General features: G+C 51.3%; 1 protein-coding gene across 6 annotated transcripts in view; it reads left to right on the top strand.

Moving 5' to 3' along the window:
- The window catches only part of CUX1 (cut like homeobox 1), a 377,925-nt gene that overhangs the window by 266,515 nt on the left and 97,521 nt on the right, over nt 1–13,889 (top strand). For all 6 annotated transcript variants that reach the window (XM_061209658.1, XM_061209657.1, XM_061209656.1 and 3 more), the window contains exon 9: nt 12,004–12,052. In XM_061209658.1, coding sequence (XP_061065641.1) covers nt 12,004–12,052 — 49 coding nt within the window. The remainder of the gene's footprint in view (nt 1–12,003; nt 12,053–13,889) is intronic.

The raw sequence follows: 13,889 nt of genomic DNA, 5'->3' as shown, positions 1-13,889 counted from the left end.
TCCACTGAAGTTTCCAACCAACCATGAATGTATGGAAGAGGGTTTGGCTTGTCCAGTAAGAATCCTTCCAAAATGAGTTCTCTAATAAAACCAGGAAGGTTGTTTGTTTATTTAACTTCAAATTTTCATCACACCTACCTCCAAAAAGTATTCCAGGTACCTTTAATACAAGACACAGAATCAGTGAGGCTCTCAGAGCAAAACCTGGGAGTTCGAGCTTAGAGCTCCATGGGGAAGATACTTCTTTAAGGCTTGGATTTGAATTAGAAGCTCAACGACTCAATAACCTGATGTGACTAAGACATTCCCCGCATAGGATTTTCAGAGTTCAGTGTTCCTGTGACGCCCTGATGTACTGTTTGCTTGGCAACGAGGGAAAAACTTTATGTTGCAGTTAACCTTGCTATTTTTTTCCCTATGTCTAAGTATTGTGAACTTCCTTTGTGGTATTTTAGTGATTAGACAGGATGGAGGGTGTTCTTAAAGATTCATGGCCAAATCCGATGATGTCAGACCAAAGGGAAGGGACGGTCTTCGTGGGGCCAGCAAGTCTGGCCCCGTCTGAATTGTTTGTCTAACACTTCACAAGTAGAAGAGGAACCGCTGAATTATTCATTCTCAAGTTGCCCTAAAAAAGGCACTTATGCTGCCGAAATGCAGACTTTCGGTGCCAGTGAGAGGAAGAGGAAGAATGCCGTCTTTCCTCGGGATGCGCTGCTGCCTTTGGCCGCCTGGTGCTCCAGTTTCACTTCCCAGCCCTGCGGGGTGAAGGAGACAAACCACCAGCTGCCTTAAGTGCAGGGCAGTTAAGGGGGCAGGGGCTGTGGACAGATGCTGTGAGGGCCTCCGAAGCCACAGGTGAGCTGAGCACTGAATTGAGCGGGGAAAGACCAGGTGGAGGGGAGGCTCTGGAAGCAGCTTTGAAGGACCAGCAGGAGGTGTGTAGTCAGAAGGCCCCGGGGTGCAGGTGTGACCAGAGAACAGCCCGAGCCTCTAGATGGGCCCAGGAAGGCCCAGGAAGTCGTCTCGGCCTTAGGCTTGGAGGGGAAGGGACCTGAGTGTAATAACTAGAATGCAGTTGGAGAGCTTTTCTTATTCTTAGTTTTAGCTTCTCTGCCACCCAACCTTTTCTTAACAGTCCCTACCAAGTAGTACTTAGGGGAGAAAGGGGGTAATTAGAATCCCTCACATTCGGGCATAAAAGCAGGGTTCTTACCTTAGACCGCTACTCGCTGCAACCTTGAGCTCCTTGGTCACCACTCGGTCCCGGCCTCAGTTTCCCCACCTATGAAATCCGAGCAGTGTCCACCTGTGGTGGTGGCACGTCCCCTGTCCCACGGGAGGCGTTAAGAACAGCAGGTTCGATGCCCAGGATCAGAGGCAGCTGTCGGCCAGAGGCAGGGCGCTTACAGGTTAAGTCGACAGGGAAAGGGAAATGAAATCTGAAAGGCAGTTTTGAAAGAGCAGAAGCTCAAATGGAGCAGGCAGTTCTCCAGCTGCCAGAAAGACATGCTGACAAACTTTACACTAAATATGTGAAGGAGAGCTTGAAAAATATTTGTAGGTGGCACAACAGCAGCCCTTCCAAAACATTTCTTAAAAATCTGGAGGAAAGAAGCAGCAACCTGGGTCCTCAGCCCTGCTGGCCGTGTCCTGTGCCCAAGATTCCCAAAACCATCTGCCAGCTCCTGGGGGCCGGGCGCTCAGGGTGGCAGCCTCGGTTCCCTCCAGAGCCCTCATGGAGACAGCTCCTGAGAGCCCCTTCCGCAGTGGGATGAAGGATGGACTCGGCTGTCCCCTCCAGAATCCACATTTTCTATATCAAATAAGAATATCCATGGATGATTTTTCAGTCATGTTCTCTTTGCAGAGATGTGCTTTTCGTGCCTGTTTTTTTTCCTCCCCTTTGATGAATAAACTGAGATTCTGAGAGGTTAACTGACTTGACTAAGATTAGCGAAGTACTCCTAATCAGTGTTCTTTCCAAGGGGGCCCTCTGCAGCCTCCTCCCAGGCACAGGCCTGCCTGTCACCTCATTTCTGTGCAAACGGTGGTCAACATCATACGTACCGACTTTATAGTTGACAAGCGCTGATGGAGAGACACAAAACTGTGATGGTCTGTGCTTTTTTATCACCTTATACTTTTGTTTGTCTGTTTACTTTTTATTATGTTAAATTTCCAACAGACAGTAGAGGACAGAACCCCTAGGTGCCTACTGGGCGATTCCAGTCACCCCATTCCTGGCCTACCTGTCCCCACCCCTACCCCCATTTTATCTTGAGGCTTCTTCAAGAATCCTTTCCTTTCACCTCTAAATGGTTTAGCATGTAGAGCCTCACATTAAGGACTCTTTAATATAGCCACCATACTCTTATCACATTAAAAAAATAATTTCTTAATATCATCAATATTTAAATTTCAAATTACCCCTAAACATCATAAATGGGATTTTTTTTTCATTGTTTGGAGTCAGGATCCAAATAAGACCCACACATTGCGATTGGTTGGTATATCTTTAAGTCTCATGGATCTTATAGATCTCCCTCCGTCTCGTTTTCTTTTCCTTTCAATCTGTTTGCAGAAGAAACCAGCTCACTTGTCCTGAAGAGTTTCCCACAGTCTAGATCTTGCCGTTGGCATCCCCAGATGTAGTTTAGCTTATTCCTCTGTCCTCTCATTCCTGCAAGTTTGTAGTTGAACCTAGAGGTCTGATCAGATTGAGGCTGGAGATTTGGGGCAAAACCCGCTTCCTAGGTGGTTGTGATTATCACCTAATGGTCTTGGGTGTTGAAAATTAGCTCTGACCAGAAGAGAAAGATCCTGATTTTCGTGCACGACAATAATAATGAATATGTGCATGGGTTTACGAAGTTTTTTTTTTTTACTCTCCATCAGTATTCTTATTTTAGCCTCGTGCCAGTTTCTTTGAGAAAGGCCACATTAGTCCTCCCGTACAGATGGCTGTCGCACGCCCCGATCTGACCAAGGTCAGAGGACCAGAAGGCAGTGGGGGAGAGTCCAGCCCGTTTGTGGTGCCAGCCACACTCTGGTGGCTCTAGCCCTTGGTTTCCCTGATTTCACCTCCAGTCACTCCATCCTACTTATGACCTCATGGCACTTGATTTAAGGGAAGAAAAGGATTTTCACATCCAGCCTGCTCCCCATTGCTTTTAGAGCAACGGTTTTAGAGAATGTTAGAAAAATGGCAAAAAGCGTCCGAAGAGTAATCCAGACGCTTATCCCAAGAGGCTTCCATGATCTCAGAAGCAGCAGTCTTGTAAACTAATTCTCCATCCACAGCTGTCCTGGGTCCCTGCCCGGAGAGGACTGAAGCCTGAGTGATGGTCACAGGCTGTTTCTGATCACACCAGTGTCATACTTCAGGGAGTGACCAGCCTGCTGGAGCTGCCCTGTTGGTTTGGCACAGGTGGGAAATTTGCCCCATGTGGGCAGTAGCAGACCACTTCATTGGTCAGCTAGACTCAGATTAAACTAAAGTAGGATTTTATTTAAATTATTTCATGTAAACAAGTCAGTTAAATAGTGGGGCAAGAAGGGAAATTTTCTTCCCATTCGGGATTGATGAGGCTTAACAAAAATTGATTTTAATTGTTACTTGTATCATTTACATTTAAATATAATGGTCATAAAAAGGAATAAATTGTGGTTAATTTCTGAGCAGGCAGAGGTGACCTTCTGGCCATTTAACTGTCTCTTGATACAGTTTCACTTCCAAGAAGAGTAAAAACCACATAGCAGTCAAGCTCTACAACTGTCTCTGCCTAGACCTCGATTTGATCAGAGAGGGAGGGTCGGCTCTGGGGTGACACATTGGATCGGGGGCTTGGAAGGATGCCAGGTAGCTTCACCCCAAAGCAGAGGTGGCTTCACCCGGGTGGAAAATGTGAGAGAGGACCGATCATACAGCTGGAGGTTGTCAAGAAACCCTTCCACAAATGATGCTTTCTCCTCCTGCCTCCCCGGCCAATCTGTGTCGAGTCCGATTTGCACCCAGCTCCGTGGGCACGGGGAGGATCGGGGAGCTAGGCCGACGGCCCTGCCTTCCGGGAGCGCACAGTCCCATGGACCTGGGTCTACATATACTTCTTCTTCCAGGGAGAGTGTTGCCTCTTTTTCAAGGGCTACAAAAAGTGGTAAGAAAAGCGAATTATTTTTCTTCTGCCAAAACAACTTACAGACTCTTTCCTTGAAAGTCATATTTACAATTTGGCAAAACAGCCCTATACTTTCTGCTCTTTAAAATACCAGCCAGGGACTTCCCTGGTGACGCAGTGGTTAAGAATCTGCCTGCCAATGCCGGGGACACGGGTTCGAGCTCTGGTCCGGGAAGATTCCACATGCCACGGAGCAACTAAGCCCGTGCGTCACAACTACTGACCCTGCGCTCTAGAGCCCACGAGCCACAACTACTGAAGCCCACGAGCCACAACTACTGAAGCCCGTGTGCCTAGCGCCCGTGCTCTGCAACAAGAGAAGCCACCGCAATGAGAGGCCCCCGCACCACAACAGAGTAGCCCCTGCTCGCCACAACTAGAGAAAACCCGTGCACAGCAACAAAGATCCAACACAGCCAAAAATAAATAAAATAAATAAATTTATAAAATACCAGCCAGTGAGTTGTTGCCTGTCGCACGCCGGGTGGACTTGAGGAAGCAAAGGCGTCGCAGGTCTGCATCGTTCATCAGCCAGGATTTAGGGAGCGCCTGCTCTGTTCTCTGGGATCATGGCCGTGAATAAACAAGTCATCAATATCTGAACAAGATACTCAGAGGCGGAATAAGTGCAATAAAAATAAATGAGTGGACGACGCGGGGCAGGGCTGCCGGGAGACCCTCAGAGGACGACGGCCCCTGGAGCTGAGGACCAGATGTAGACAGCAGCCCCCCATGGGGATCTCAGCAGAGGGGACAGACGTGCGGGCAAGTGTGGTAGCTTCAAGGAACAGAATAAGACTAAAGAACCCATAAGAGTGTATGCTGATTGAGCCACAAAAGCAAATATGCGCAGAATGTGTGTCACTAACAGAGGGGTGAAGGCTCAACCCAGCTCAGCAGCTCTGAAGAAGCAGTTCTGCACTTAGGCCTCTTTGTCTGAAAGACTGGAGGGTTGGAAAAGTGGGAAACGAAGCTGGAAAAAGAGTGAGGTGTTGATGGGAGGTAGTTCTCTAGTCGGTTCTGCTCCCTGCAGGGATCCTGGCCCAAAAGGCACTTTGGGTCTGACCAGCAGGGAGGGAACCGAGGAGCAGCTCATGGAGCCCACCGCGCCATCAAAGGCAGACTGGCTGTGAACCCTGCCCCAGGAGAGAGGAGGACAGTCAAGTGCAGGCAGAGGAGGCCGCAGACGAGGAGGGGAGGTGGGGGCCCAGGCACTGCGGGCCTGGGGACGGCGGCGGGAGGCGGCCGAGGGGAGCCAGGCCTGGGTGCAGACTCCGCAGGGCTCGCCTGCCAGGCGACGTGTTGAGACCATACAGGTGGGATGTGGGTTCAGGTTTTATGGAGTAATAGCATCCAATCTGTGATAGCTCACTCTTGTCTATGGAAAGAAGGAAATGCTTTCAAAGTGTTTTGTATGACTTTACCTGACAGAGATAAGACAAAAGAAACTAGAGGCCAATCTCATCTATAAATACTTACGGAAAAAAAATGCTCAATAAAATATTAGCAGGTAGAACTCAGGAGCACGTTAAATGCATAATACCCACAACCAAATGGGAGCAGGTGACTGTCAGTATAATTTACCATTTCAGCGAGTCAGAGGACCATCTAATTAGCTCCATAAATGCTTAAAAGGTACTTAATCAAATCAATGTCCGTCTTCTATTAAAAAGCCTTAATAACATAGGAACAGTTGGCTATCACGTTAACAAAGTACAAACGTATGTATCTAAAGTCCAAAATGAGCAAGGTGCTTGACGGTGAACCATTGGAGGCATCGCCCGTGACGTCGGACAACAGGCAGGGTTTCCACTGTCACCCTCGCTGTGTGACAGGGCTCTGCATGGCCTCTGCCATCACAAGAGAAAGAAATAGGAGGCATAGAAGGGGCAGAAAGAGGCTGCCCTGTCATGACGGGGGGGCGGGGGGCTGGATGCCATGGAAGCACAAGATTGAAGGGCCCCCACCGCGTTGTGGTCTTGTTCTGTCTGGTTGTCCGTCCCTCTTCCCTGCTGTTCTCTACCCAGCAAACTCGTCCTCCAGGATGCAGACCAGATGTCCACTTCTCCAAGAGGCTCTCTCCTCCTGTTTGCAAAGCCCGCTGTCCCTCCTTCTGGGCTGTCACTGGACCAAAATTCCTTGGGCGTCTTCACCTCCTTGCGCCCACCCTGAGCAGGCAGTTACAGGGTCTCATGTCTTTGAGCTCCTGGGATGTGCATCCTCTGTCCCGTGTGCTCCCGATAAGGCGAATGCCATTGCCCAGTGCACTGCCAACCTGGCACCTGGGAGCTCTGTTTCCCCATCAGTGTGGCACATAGTAGGTGCTCAGTAAACATCATTGAGGGGAGACTGCCCCCCTCCCCTCCCACCCCCGCTCCTCAGGCCGGTGCCACCTTCTCCAGGTGCAGCCTTGCCCTGCCTCCCACGTGGGGCTCTGCAGACCAGCCGTTCCTCTCCTGAGACCAGGTCCCATCTGTGTGCCCACATGCAGGCGGGGGAGGCCCCTTTCCTAAGGACCCCGCCCCCCATCAAGGGGATTCCAGTCCCATAGCCAAGAGACCTTCCTCACCCCTGGTCCTCTGCCTCCTCCTCTTCGTTTTCCCACCTGCTCTTTCTGCACGCCGTCCAGTGAGCCCTGCTTCTGGGGCTCCTCTACCCCTTTGTGTTCAGAGTGTTGCCTGGAAAGTGACCCGCCTTCCTGACGGCCCAGGCGTCAGACGCAGCATCCGGTGGTGGGGGGAGCGTTTGCTTTACCAAACATACTGAAATTTTTTGTTTGTTTTTAAAGCAGGGAGAATTAATCTTTAGATATTCTTTTTTTGGCCGTGCCTCGCAGTTTGCGGGATCTTAGTTCTCCGACCCGGGATCAAACCCGTGCCCCCTGCAGTGGAAGTGTGGAGTCCTAACCGCTGGACCACCAGGGAATTCCACATATTTCTTCTTTTGATACCTAAGAACTTTACAATCTAGTACTGAGACTATTGGCTCTTGACCTGGGTCCAAGAAGGTACACTGACCTTTGAAGGTCGCCCTGGATGCTTTTTCAACTGCCTTGTAGACGTACTTTGTTTTAACAGCTCCCGATGTCGTAAGATTGTTTGGGGTTGAAATATGCCCCACCCTTGCCCTGGTGCCATCCCTCAGCACTCGGGAGGCTAGTGTGAAAGGAAATACAGGGTTTCCATCGTGGATACGATTTCCCGGCCGTTGGCCTTGACCGTATCCTTTCAAGTTCCTCATAAAAATCGCATGCCAGCCCAGAGAATACCCTGGAATGATCTGTGGGGAACCGATCGAATGAACTATATATTCCAGCCCAGGCCAAAATGATCCGCGGTTTGAAGCCAGAGCAGAGCATAATGCAGCACAGGTTAATAGATCAGTGAAAACTGTTTTGTCAGCTCATAAAAAGGTGAGAGAACGAAGTTTTTATAATAAATAGTTCTGCTGAGCAAACAATACCTGTGGTTATTACGCACTTTGGAAAATAAATGATTTTAGACTAATGTCAGGCTCCAGATCCTGACATGGTAGTTGAGCCTGCGAAATGAAAAGAATGAAAAACCCCTCGGAGTCTTGTTGACAATCCTGCTGTGAAAGCACATGCCGTTTAATTCATCGCTGTACTTTTCAGATAACGTTTATAGTTGCAGTATTAACCTCTGGGCACTTTCATGTTACCTATTGAGGGCAGCTGTCTGGTAGGAGTCGTGTTGTTGAGGGGCGGGTGCGGGCAGCAGTTTGGCGAGAAGTGGGTCGTACAGGCCCGGTGGCAGACGGGTTCTAAAATGCAGCCAGCACCGGCGGGTCGGCCAGCACCAAGGGCTGCGCTTCCCGTCTCCAGAAACCCTGATCACATTTCAGTACCCAGCCAGTTGTATTTTTCTCCGTGCCCCTTGGGAAAGTGAATCACGAGCCTACAGACTTTTAAAATGATCATCTGAACTTTTCCTCACCCACTGCATCCCTGCTTCCTTCCACTGCCTCCTTCTGTGGCTCCTGGTCCCATCCGTGAAGGGGAACTGCAGCCCCTCAGGGCCCCGCTGTCGCCAGGGTACCTGGTGTTGAACTGCCCGACTCTGTAACAGCAGGGCTCAGCGTTGGCATTATCGGCTGAAAGCTCTGGAAATATGAGACTTGCTCTCATAATGAAAGGTAAGGGCCGCACTTGTTATCACATTCAATATTTTGGTCAGCTTAGCAGTTGCTTAGTAACCAAAGTTAAACTGATGAGAAGATGGAAAAACTTGAAATTCATTTCCAGGGATTGCCTCAGACTGCCAAGAAGACACCTTCCTGTTTGAATGTGACTAACTTTTAATAAGTGACATGACATCTTTTGGAGATGATACATTGTTTTCTGGATATTAAGCATTCTAATGACCATCCAAAACCATTCACCTGAGGAGGCGCTCAAGCCCACCCAGGCCCCCTAAATCTGGCCAGATCTGGACACCACTTCCCAGACCCGGCAGGTCCCAGCTTTGCCAGTCTAGCCTCTAGGTGAAGCCAGACCTCTGGGAATCCCTCTCTTTTTTAGCCCAGGCCTGTGTCTGACCCTGTCCTGGCCCCATGGCCAATGGCAGTGGCCAGGCAAGGAGTGAGGAGTGGATGAAAACGGGAGGGTGGGCCCCCAGGCAGCCACATCTCTACCACTTATCTCCAGAGCAGAGGTTGGGGAGTTGTACCAGGGGGATCCCCTGCTCCTAATGCTGAAAACTGAAGGTGAAGCTCTGGCCAGAGGATTTTTCTGGTGGAGGAGAGCTATCAGTGATTACTCTGGGGGCCTGGGGTCATCCCCTGCCTTTCCTTCTTCACTCAGCAAAAGACACTGAACACTGCTGTGTGCCTTCAATTCATCCTGAGAGACACACAGCGGGGCTGCCTCTCTGTCCTCCCTCCTCCCCCCATATACACTGCCAAGAAGAGTAGCTGGTACCCCCGGGGAAAACAGCAAGGCTCCAGAGGAGAACACCCCTCTCTGGAAGACAGACCCCCAAACCCATCAGTGTATGTGATCTGAAGACAGACAGATGGGCCCCACGTACAAAATAAGCATGAGAAATACACTCGAGGAAACATAAAACAAAACCAAGGAATAATTTAATAATGAACGGAGTGGGAATGACAGGTATCAAGAACAGAATAACTAAACTAAGGAAGCAGAGAGAAGAGATGGATCACAGGTTGAGCACAGCTACAGGGGGGTCAAGTTGAAGAACCGTCCAGAAGGAGCAGGAAAGGATCAGGACGCAGCAAATGTAAGGAAAAGTTGGACGACGTGGAGGATGGAAGTAGACGGGCCAGCAGTAGCCAGATAATAGGAGACCCAAACCAAGCAGAAGAAATATCTGAAAGACGAAGATAAATTAGCCAGAATTAAAGACGAAAGGGATCATGAAGGACCCAACAGGAGAGATTCGGAAAACCCTCCCTGAGACCCCATGCTCGGGATCTCTGCTCCCCCAGCCCAGGCTGTTCCCCTGGCCACCTGCTGGGTCCTGCAGCCACCAGCTCCCCGATGTGCTCCAGAGAGAAGGAAGATGGGGCGCCTGGAGGTCTTGTTTCAGGTGCTCAGCAGCCAAGAGGGGGCGCTTCTGTCCCCCTCCGTAAACGCGGCACCGGTGGGCTGTGCAGGAGCCACGTCTGCCTGCGCCTTTCCCATGGCCCCTGCCGGGGCCAGGGAGCTTGTAGGTGTCGGAAAACATTCATGGACCGAGGGAGAGAGTGCTCGGATGATGCCAGCAGCCGGCGGGCTGGGCGGGTGGCCGTGTAGATCTGGACTTTGTAAATACATAGTGAATAACTGTTTGATTAAAGTTCAAAACTGCATTTAAAAGTTGTGACTTGCCTTAAAAGAGAAGTTTGTTAACTTTTTATTGCCCTTCATATGCAATGAAATTTGCACTCCATCAGCAGGTTGTCAAGAAAGCTTTCTGTCCTGGCCGCCGTCAGGTCCCCTTTTCTGTCACTTGAAGACCAAGCACTTTCAGTGATGGTTTTACCCTCTGGAGTCAGGGCAGTTTCTCTCTGGGATCTTGGAGGTTTCTATTTGCCATGGTGCATTGCGATGTTGTGTAGTTGAAGCCGCCCCCGGCCCCCAGCATTTCTCTGCGGGGGCCCAGTTTGGGTGTTTGTCTTAGAGACACTGCCTGCTTCACGAAGTTGTCCTAAAAAGAGCTTCGTTTAACTAGGCCACTTGATGAGTTGTATCAGACGTTTCTCGGACGAGTCTGAAAGCAGGACACTACTTCAAACAGATACGACGATCGGTGAACCTGATCACAAGGCATCTGTTACCCCGTTTGGGCTGCTGGGAGTTGATGAGATTGCCTTGAATCGCAGGGCGCCGTGAAGGCTGGAAAAGCCTCGGGGCTGGAGGAGCGAACACACGAGGCAGCAAATGGCAAAACCAGACCGGCCAGGGCCTGGGTAGTTTGTCCCACTCTCTATATGAAGGGTGGATGGCTAAGACCAGAGAAGTAGGTTTGGGGGACAGAAGAACCCTGGAGTCGGCCTGTGCGAGTGCCCCAACCTGTCCCAGGGAGTAGACTGGCCGACTGGCCCGTTGCCGGCAGAACAGGCTGCATTCAGGACCCTGGCCTCCAGCTTGATGCCAGGCCCTGTGCCGGCAGGGATGAGGGTGACAGAGACACACCCTGGCGTGGAGGGGGAGCTGTGCCACCTCCTGAGATGGAGCCCCTGGCAGGGTTGGAGGAGGGCTGGGGGAGGGGTGGAAGTAGGGGATGAGGGCACCAGGAGTGGAGGGTGACGGTGCAGACGGCACACGTCCAGGCTATGTAGGGGCCCCCGACGTGGTGGGAGTTGCCTGAGCACAGGGCCGCGGGGGTGGGAGGGGGGCAGGAGCCTCGGCCCAGAAGGGCAGCCAGGGGGGTCCAGCAGGCAGAGAGGCCGGCAGGGAGGGGTGGAGCTCAGTCCTGCAGGCGGCAGAGCCAGCTCAGGTCCCCCCAGTGGGGCGTGGAATGAGGCGGCCCCAGCAGGAGGGGGCCCACACGCCCACTGCTGGTCTGCAGCTGTAACATCCCGCCCCCTCTTCCATGGGTGGGCTGAACCTTCCTCGGGCAGCAGTCTTGGCCGTGGCCTCCTCGTCACAGGGGCCATCATCGGGACTCGTCTGGGGCAGTGACTTCCCTGGGTGTTCTGTTCAAACCTGCCACAGACTTTTGGAACTGACCTTCTCGGTAGAACTCTGAGCATTCCTCTCTCTCTCATGCTGTTGTGTGTTGGAAGCATGTATGTGCCTTCAAATTACTCAAGAAAGTACTTTCAGAGCAGAAAAAAAGAGAAAGAACAAACAACACCTGGAAACCCCCTGTGTGTGAGCAGGCTGAGGGAGGATGACGGTGACCCAGGTGGTTTTATAGCACAGACTGCAGAGCCCCCCAGCCTCCTCCCGCCTCCCCCACCTGCTCATGGTTCTCTTGGTCCTAGCAAACTTCTACTCATCCTTCAAAACCCAGTTCACACATCACCTCCTCTGAAACCTTCCTGATTCCCTCCCCCAAGGAGAATTCATCTCTGCCGCCTCTGTTTTTCCAGAGCATTCTATTCAGGGTTCTGTTCGCTTTCTTGGCAGGAGGCACTGTCTCCCCAAAGAGACCAGGCGCCCCTCAAGGGCAGGCGGGCTCTCCTGCCGATGCAAGCCCACCTCCTCCCAATGGGTGGCAGAGTCCCCTTCTGCATGGCCCCTCTCCCCCGACACTGACCTGCGTGCCTGTGGGTCATGCTGCCGAGTTGGAACCGCGGTGGCCCCTGAGCCTCCCTCGCCGCTGACTAACCTGCTGTCTCCCTCTCACCTCCCCAGGGCCGACGAAATTGAAATGATCATGACGGACCTTGAAAGAGCAAACCAGGTAGGACGTTTGATGGCTTCAGGCGTGAAATCACAAGAGCATAGCCCTTTCTGTTCTCTCAGAAGAGGCTTCTCTAAGTTAAGAGGCCAGTTAGTCTTGTACCTTTCACATACAGCTGTCGACATTAACGCTTTTTCTGATGTCATGAGAAATACGTGAAAAGTCCCAGGCGTGATTTCATTGGGAAAGTCTCTGACGTGGTCCCAGCATCCCAGGCATCCCGTGGTGATGCTTTTTCTTTTCCTTAATCCGTCTCTTAAATCTCCGCTCTGTTCCCGTGACAGCCGTTATGCCATAGAGTTTATACCAGTGCGTTACCCTGTACCAAAGTCTGTGTCTCCACCTTCTAATGGGATGAAGCCACTTGCTCTGGAGAGGGCTGCCAGCTGACAGCCCCTCTTGGCTGATACTTAGTTGTCACAATGCTTTGCGCAAAGTACCCCCAGCACTGTGTCCGGCACAAAATAGGCACACGGTATCCAGTGGCTCTAAACACTCAGCTGCCTGGGATATTTGGCCACCCTACAGAGCCCCGCCCTTCCCCAAGGACTCTGCAGAACAGGAGAACATTTTGCTTCAGCTACTGCTTTGAAAAGAGAGGGGTCTCTCGTTTTAGTTTATTTATTTGCCGGGAGAAGCAGCCAGAGCTGGGTTATGTGTCTCAGCCGCAGAAGGCCAGGGGCAGTGGTGGCCTCTCCCCACTCAGTTTTACAGCTGGGTCGCTCCAGGCACTTGGAAGCTTAGCGGTTTGCCTCGGGTGGCCCCATGGGATGAAAATCTTTCTCAGATCCGTGGTCTCAGCTCTCCATCCTGTGAGGGTCCCACAGGGTGCCTGTCCCCCTGACTGGCATTGCTAACCCGGACCTTGGCAGACACGCAGCAAAGAGCATCCCTGTGCATTCTTTGGCCCATGAAAATATCCTGAAGTCTGATTAAAATATGAAAGTCAATGTATGCATAAGAATGATCATGGAACGTGTGGATTCCTTTCTTCTTTAAGGAAGACTTTGTGGGTTCGGTGTTGCACACTCAGACTCACCCCTGAGCATCCTGGGCCTGGTCCATAGGGGTTGCTCAGTAGAGACGTGTGGACTGCATCACCCGAGGTAGCATCTTTGTGTAGTAGCTATGCTGGTCACGGTGAGAAGAGCTGACCGTTGTTGAGTAACTTATTTTGTACCGATTGTACCGAACTTCACACGAACCGAGTCACTTAAACCTCACTGTTTTCCACCAAGGTCAGTGTAGTTATGACTCCCATCTTACAGATGAGGAAACTGAGGTCAATGGCCGGTCAGTTGCAGAGCCAGGCCTGGCGCCTGTGCTGTTCACCACACTCGGAAACAAGGATAGAGCCTGGGGGCTCACTTGGCCTTTCTTTATTTCCCAAATACACCCATTCAGCTCCTTGCGCTAAAGCACTACTTCTGCTTCACTTCACAGAGGTGCCTAAGCATTTATTTACCTTAATTTGCTAAACTAATTTACTTTGGCCCCTTTGTTCTTACTCAAGTAGCACTGCTCGACTTTGCAGAAACCTTATTGGTTAACCTTCCCTGTCACGGGATTATCATTTGCATTTCTCAGTTTCCACTCACCCATTCTCTCCCTCCCTCCAGGCCCATCCTGGGCCTGCTTCCCCTTTTGGTGGCACTTTGGGGTAAGCTCTAGTTTGTTAGGCAGGTGAGCTGACTGTGCATATCAAGTGCTCGGGCTCCAGTGAGTCCCCAGGTACTAGGACGTTTGGCACAGTTGATGTGCTTCTCAAAGTGCTGAAGGCCACTGGGTGGATCCGGGTCCTCGGAGACACCAGACAGGACCCTGGAGAAAGGTGCCG

This window comes from Eubalaena glacialis, chromosome 13 (genome assembly GCF_028564815.1).
Source record: "Eubalaena glacialis isolate mEubGla1 chromosome 13, mEubGla1.1.hap2.+ XY, whole genome shotgun sequence".
In the NCBI taxonomy this organism is placed as follows: Eukaryota; Metazoa; Chordata; class Mammalia; order Artiodactyla; family Balaenidae; genus Eubalaena; species Eubalaena glacialis.
The sequence above is the reverse complement of the archived record's forward strand: the minus strand, read 5'-3'. Positions and strand labels throughout refer to the sequence as shown.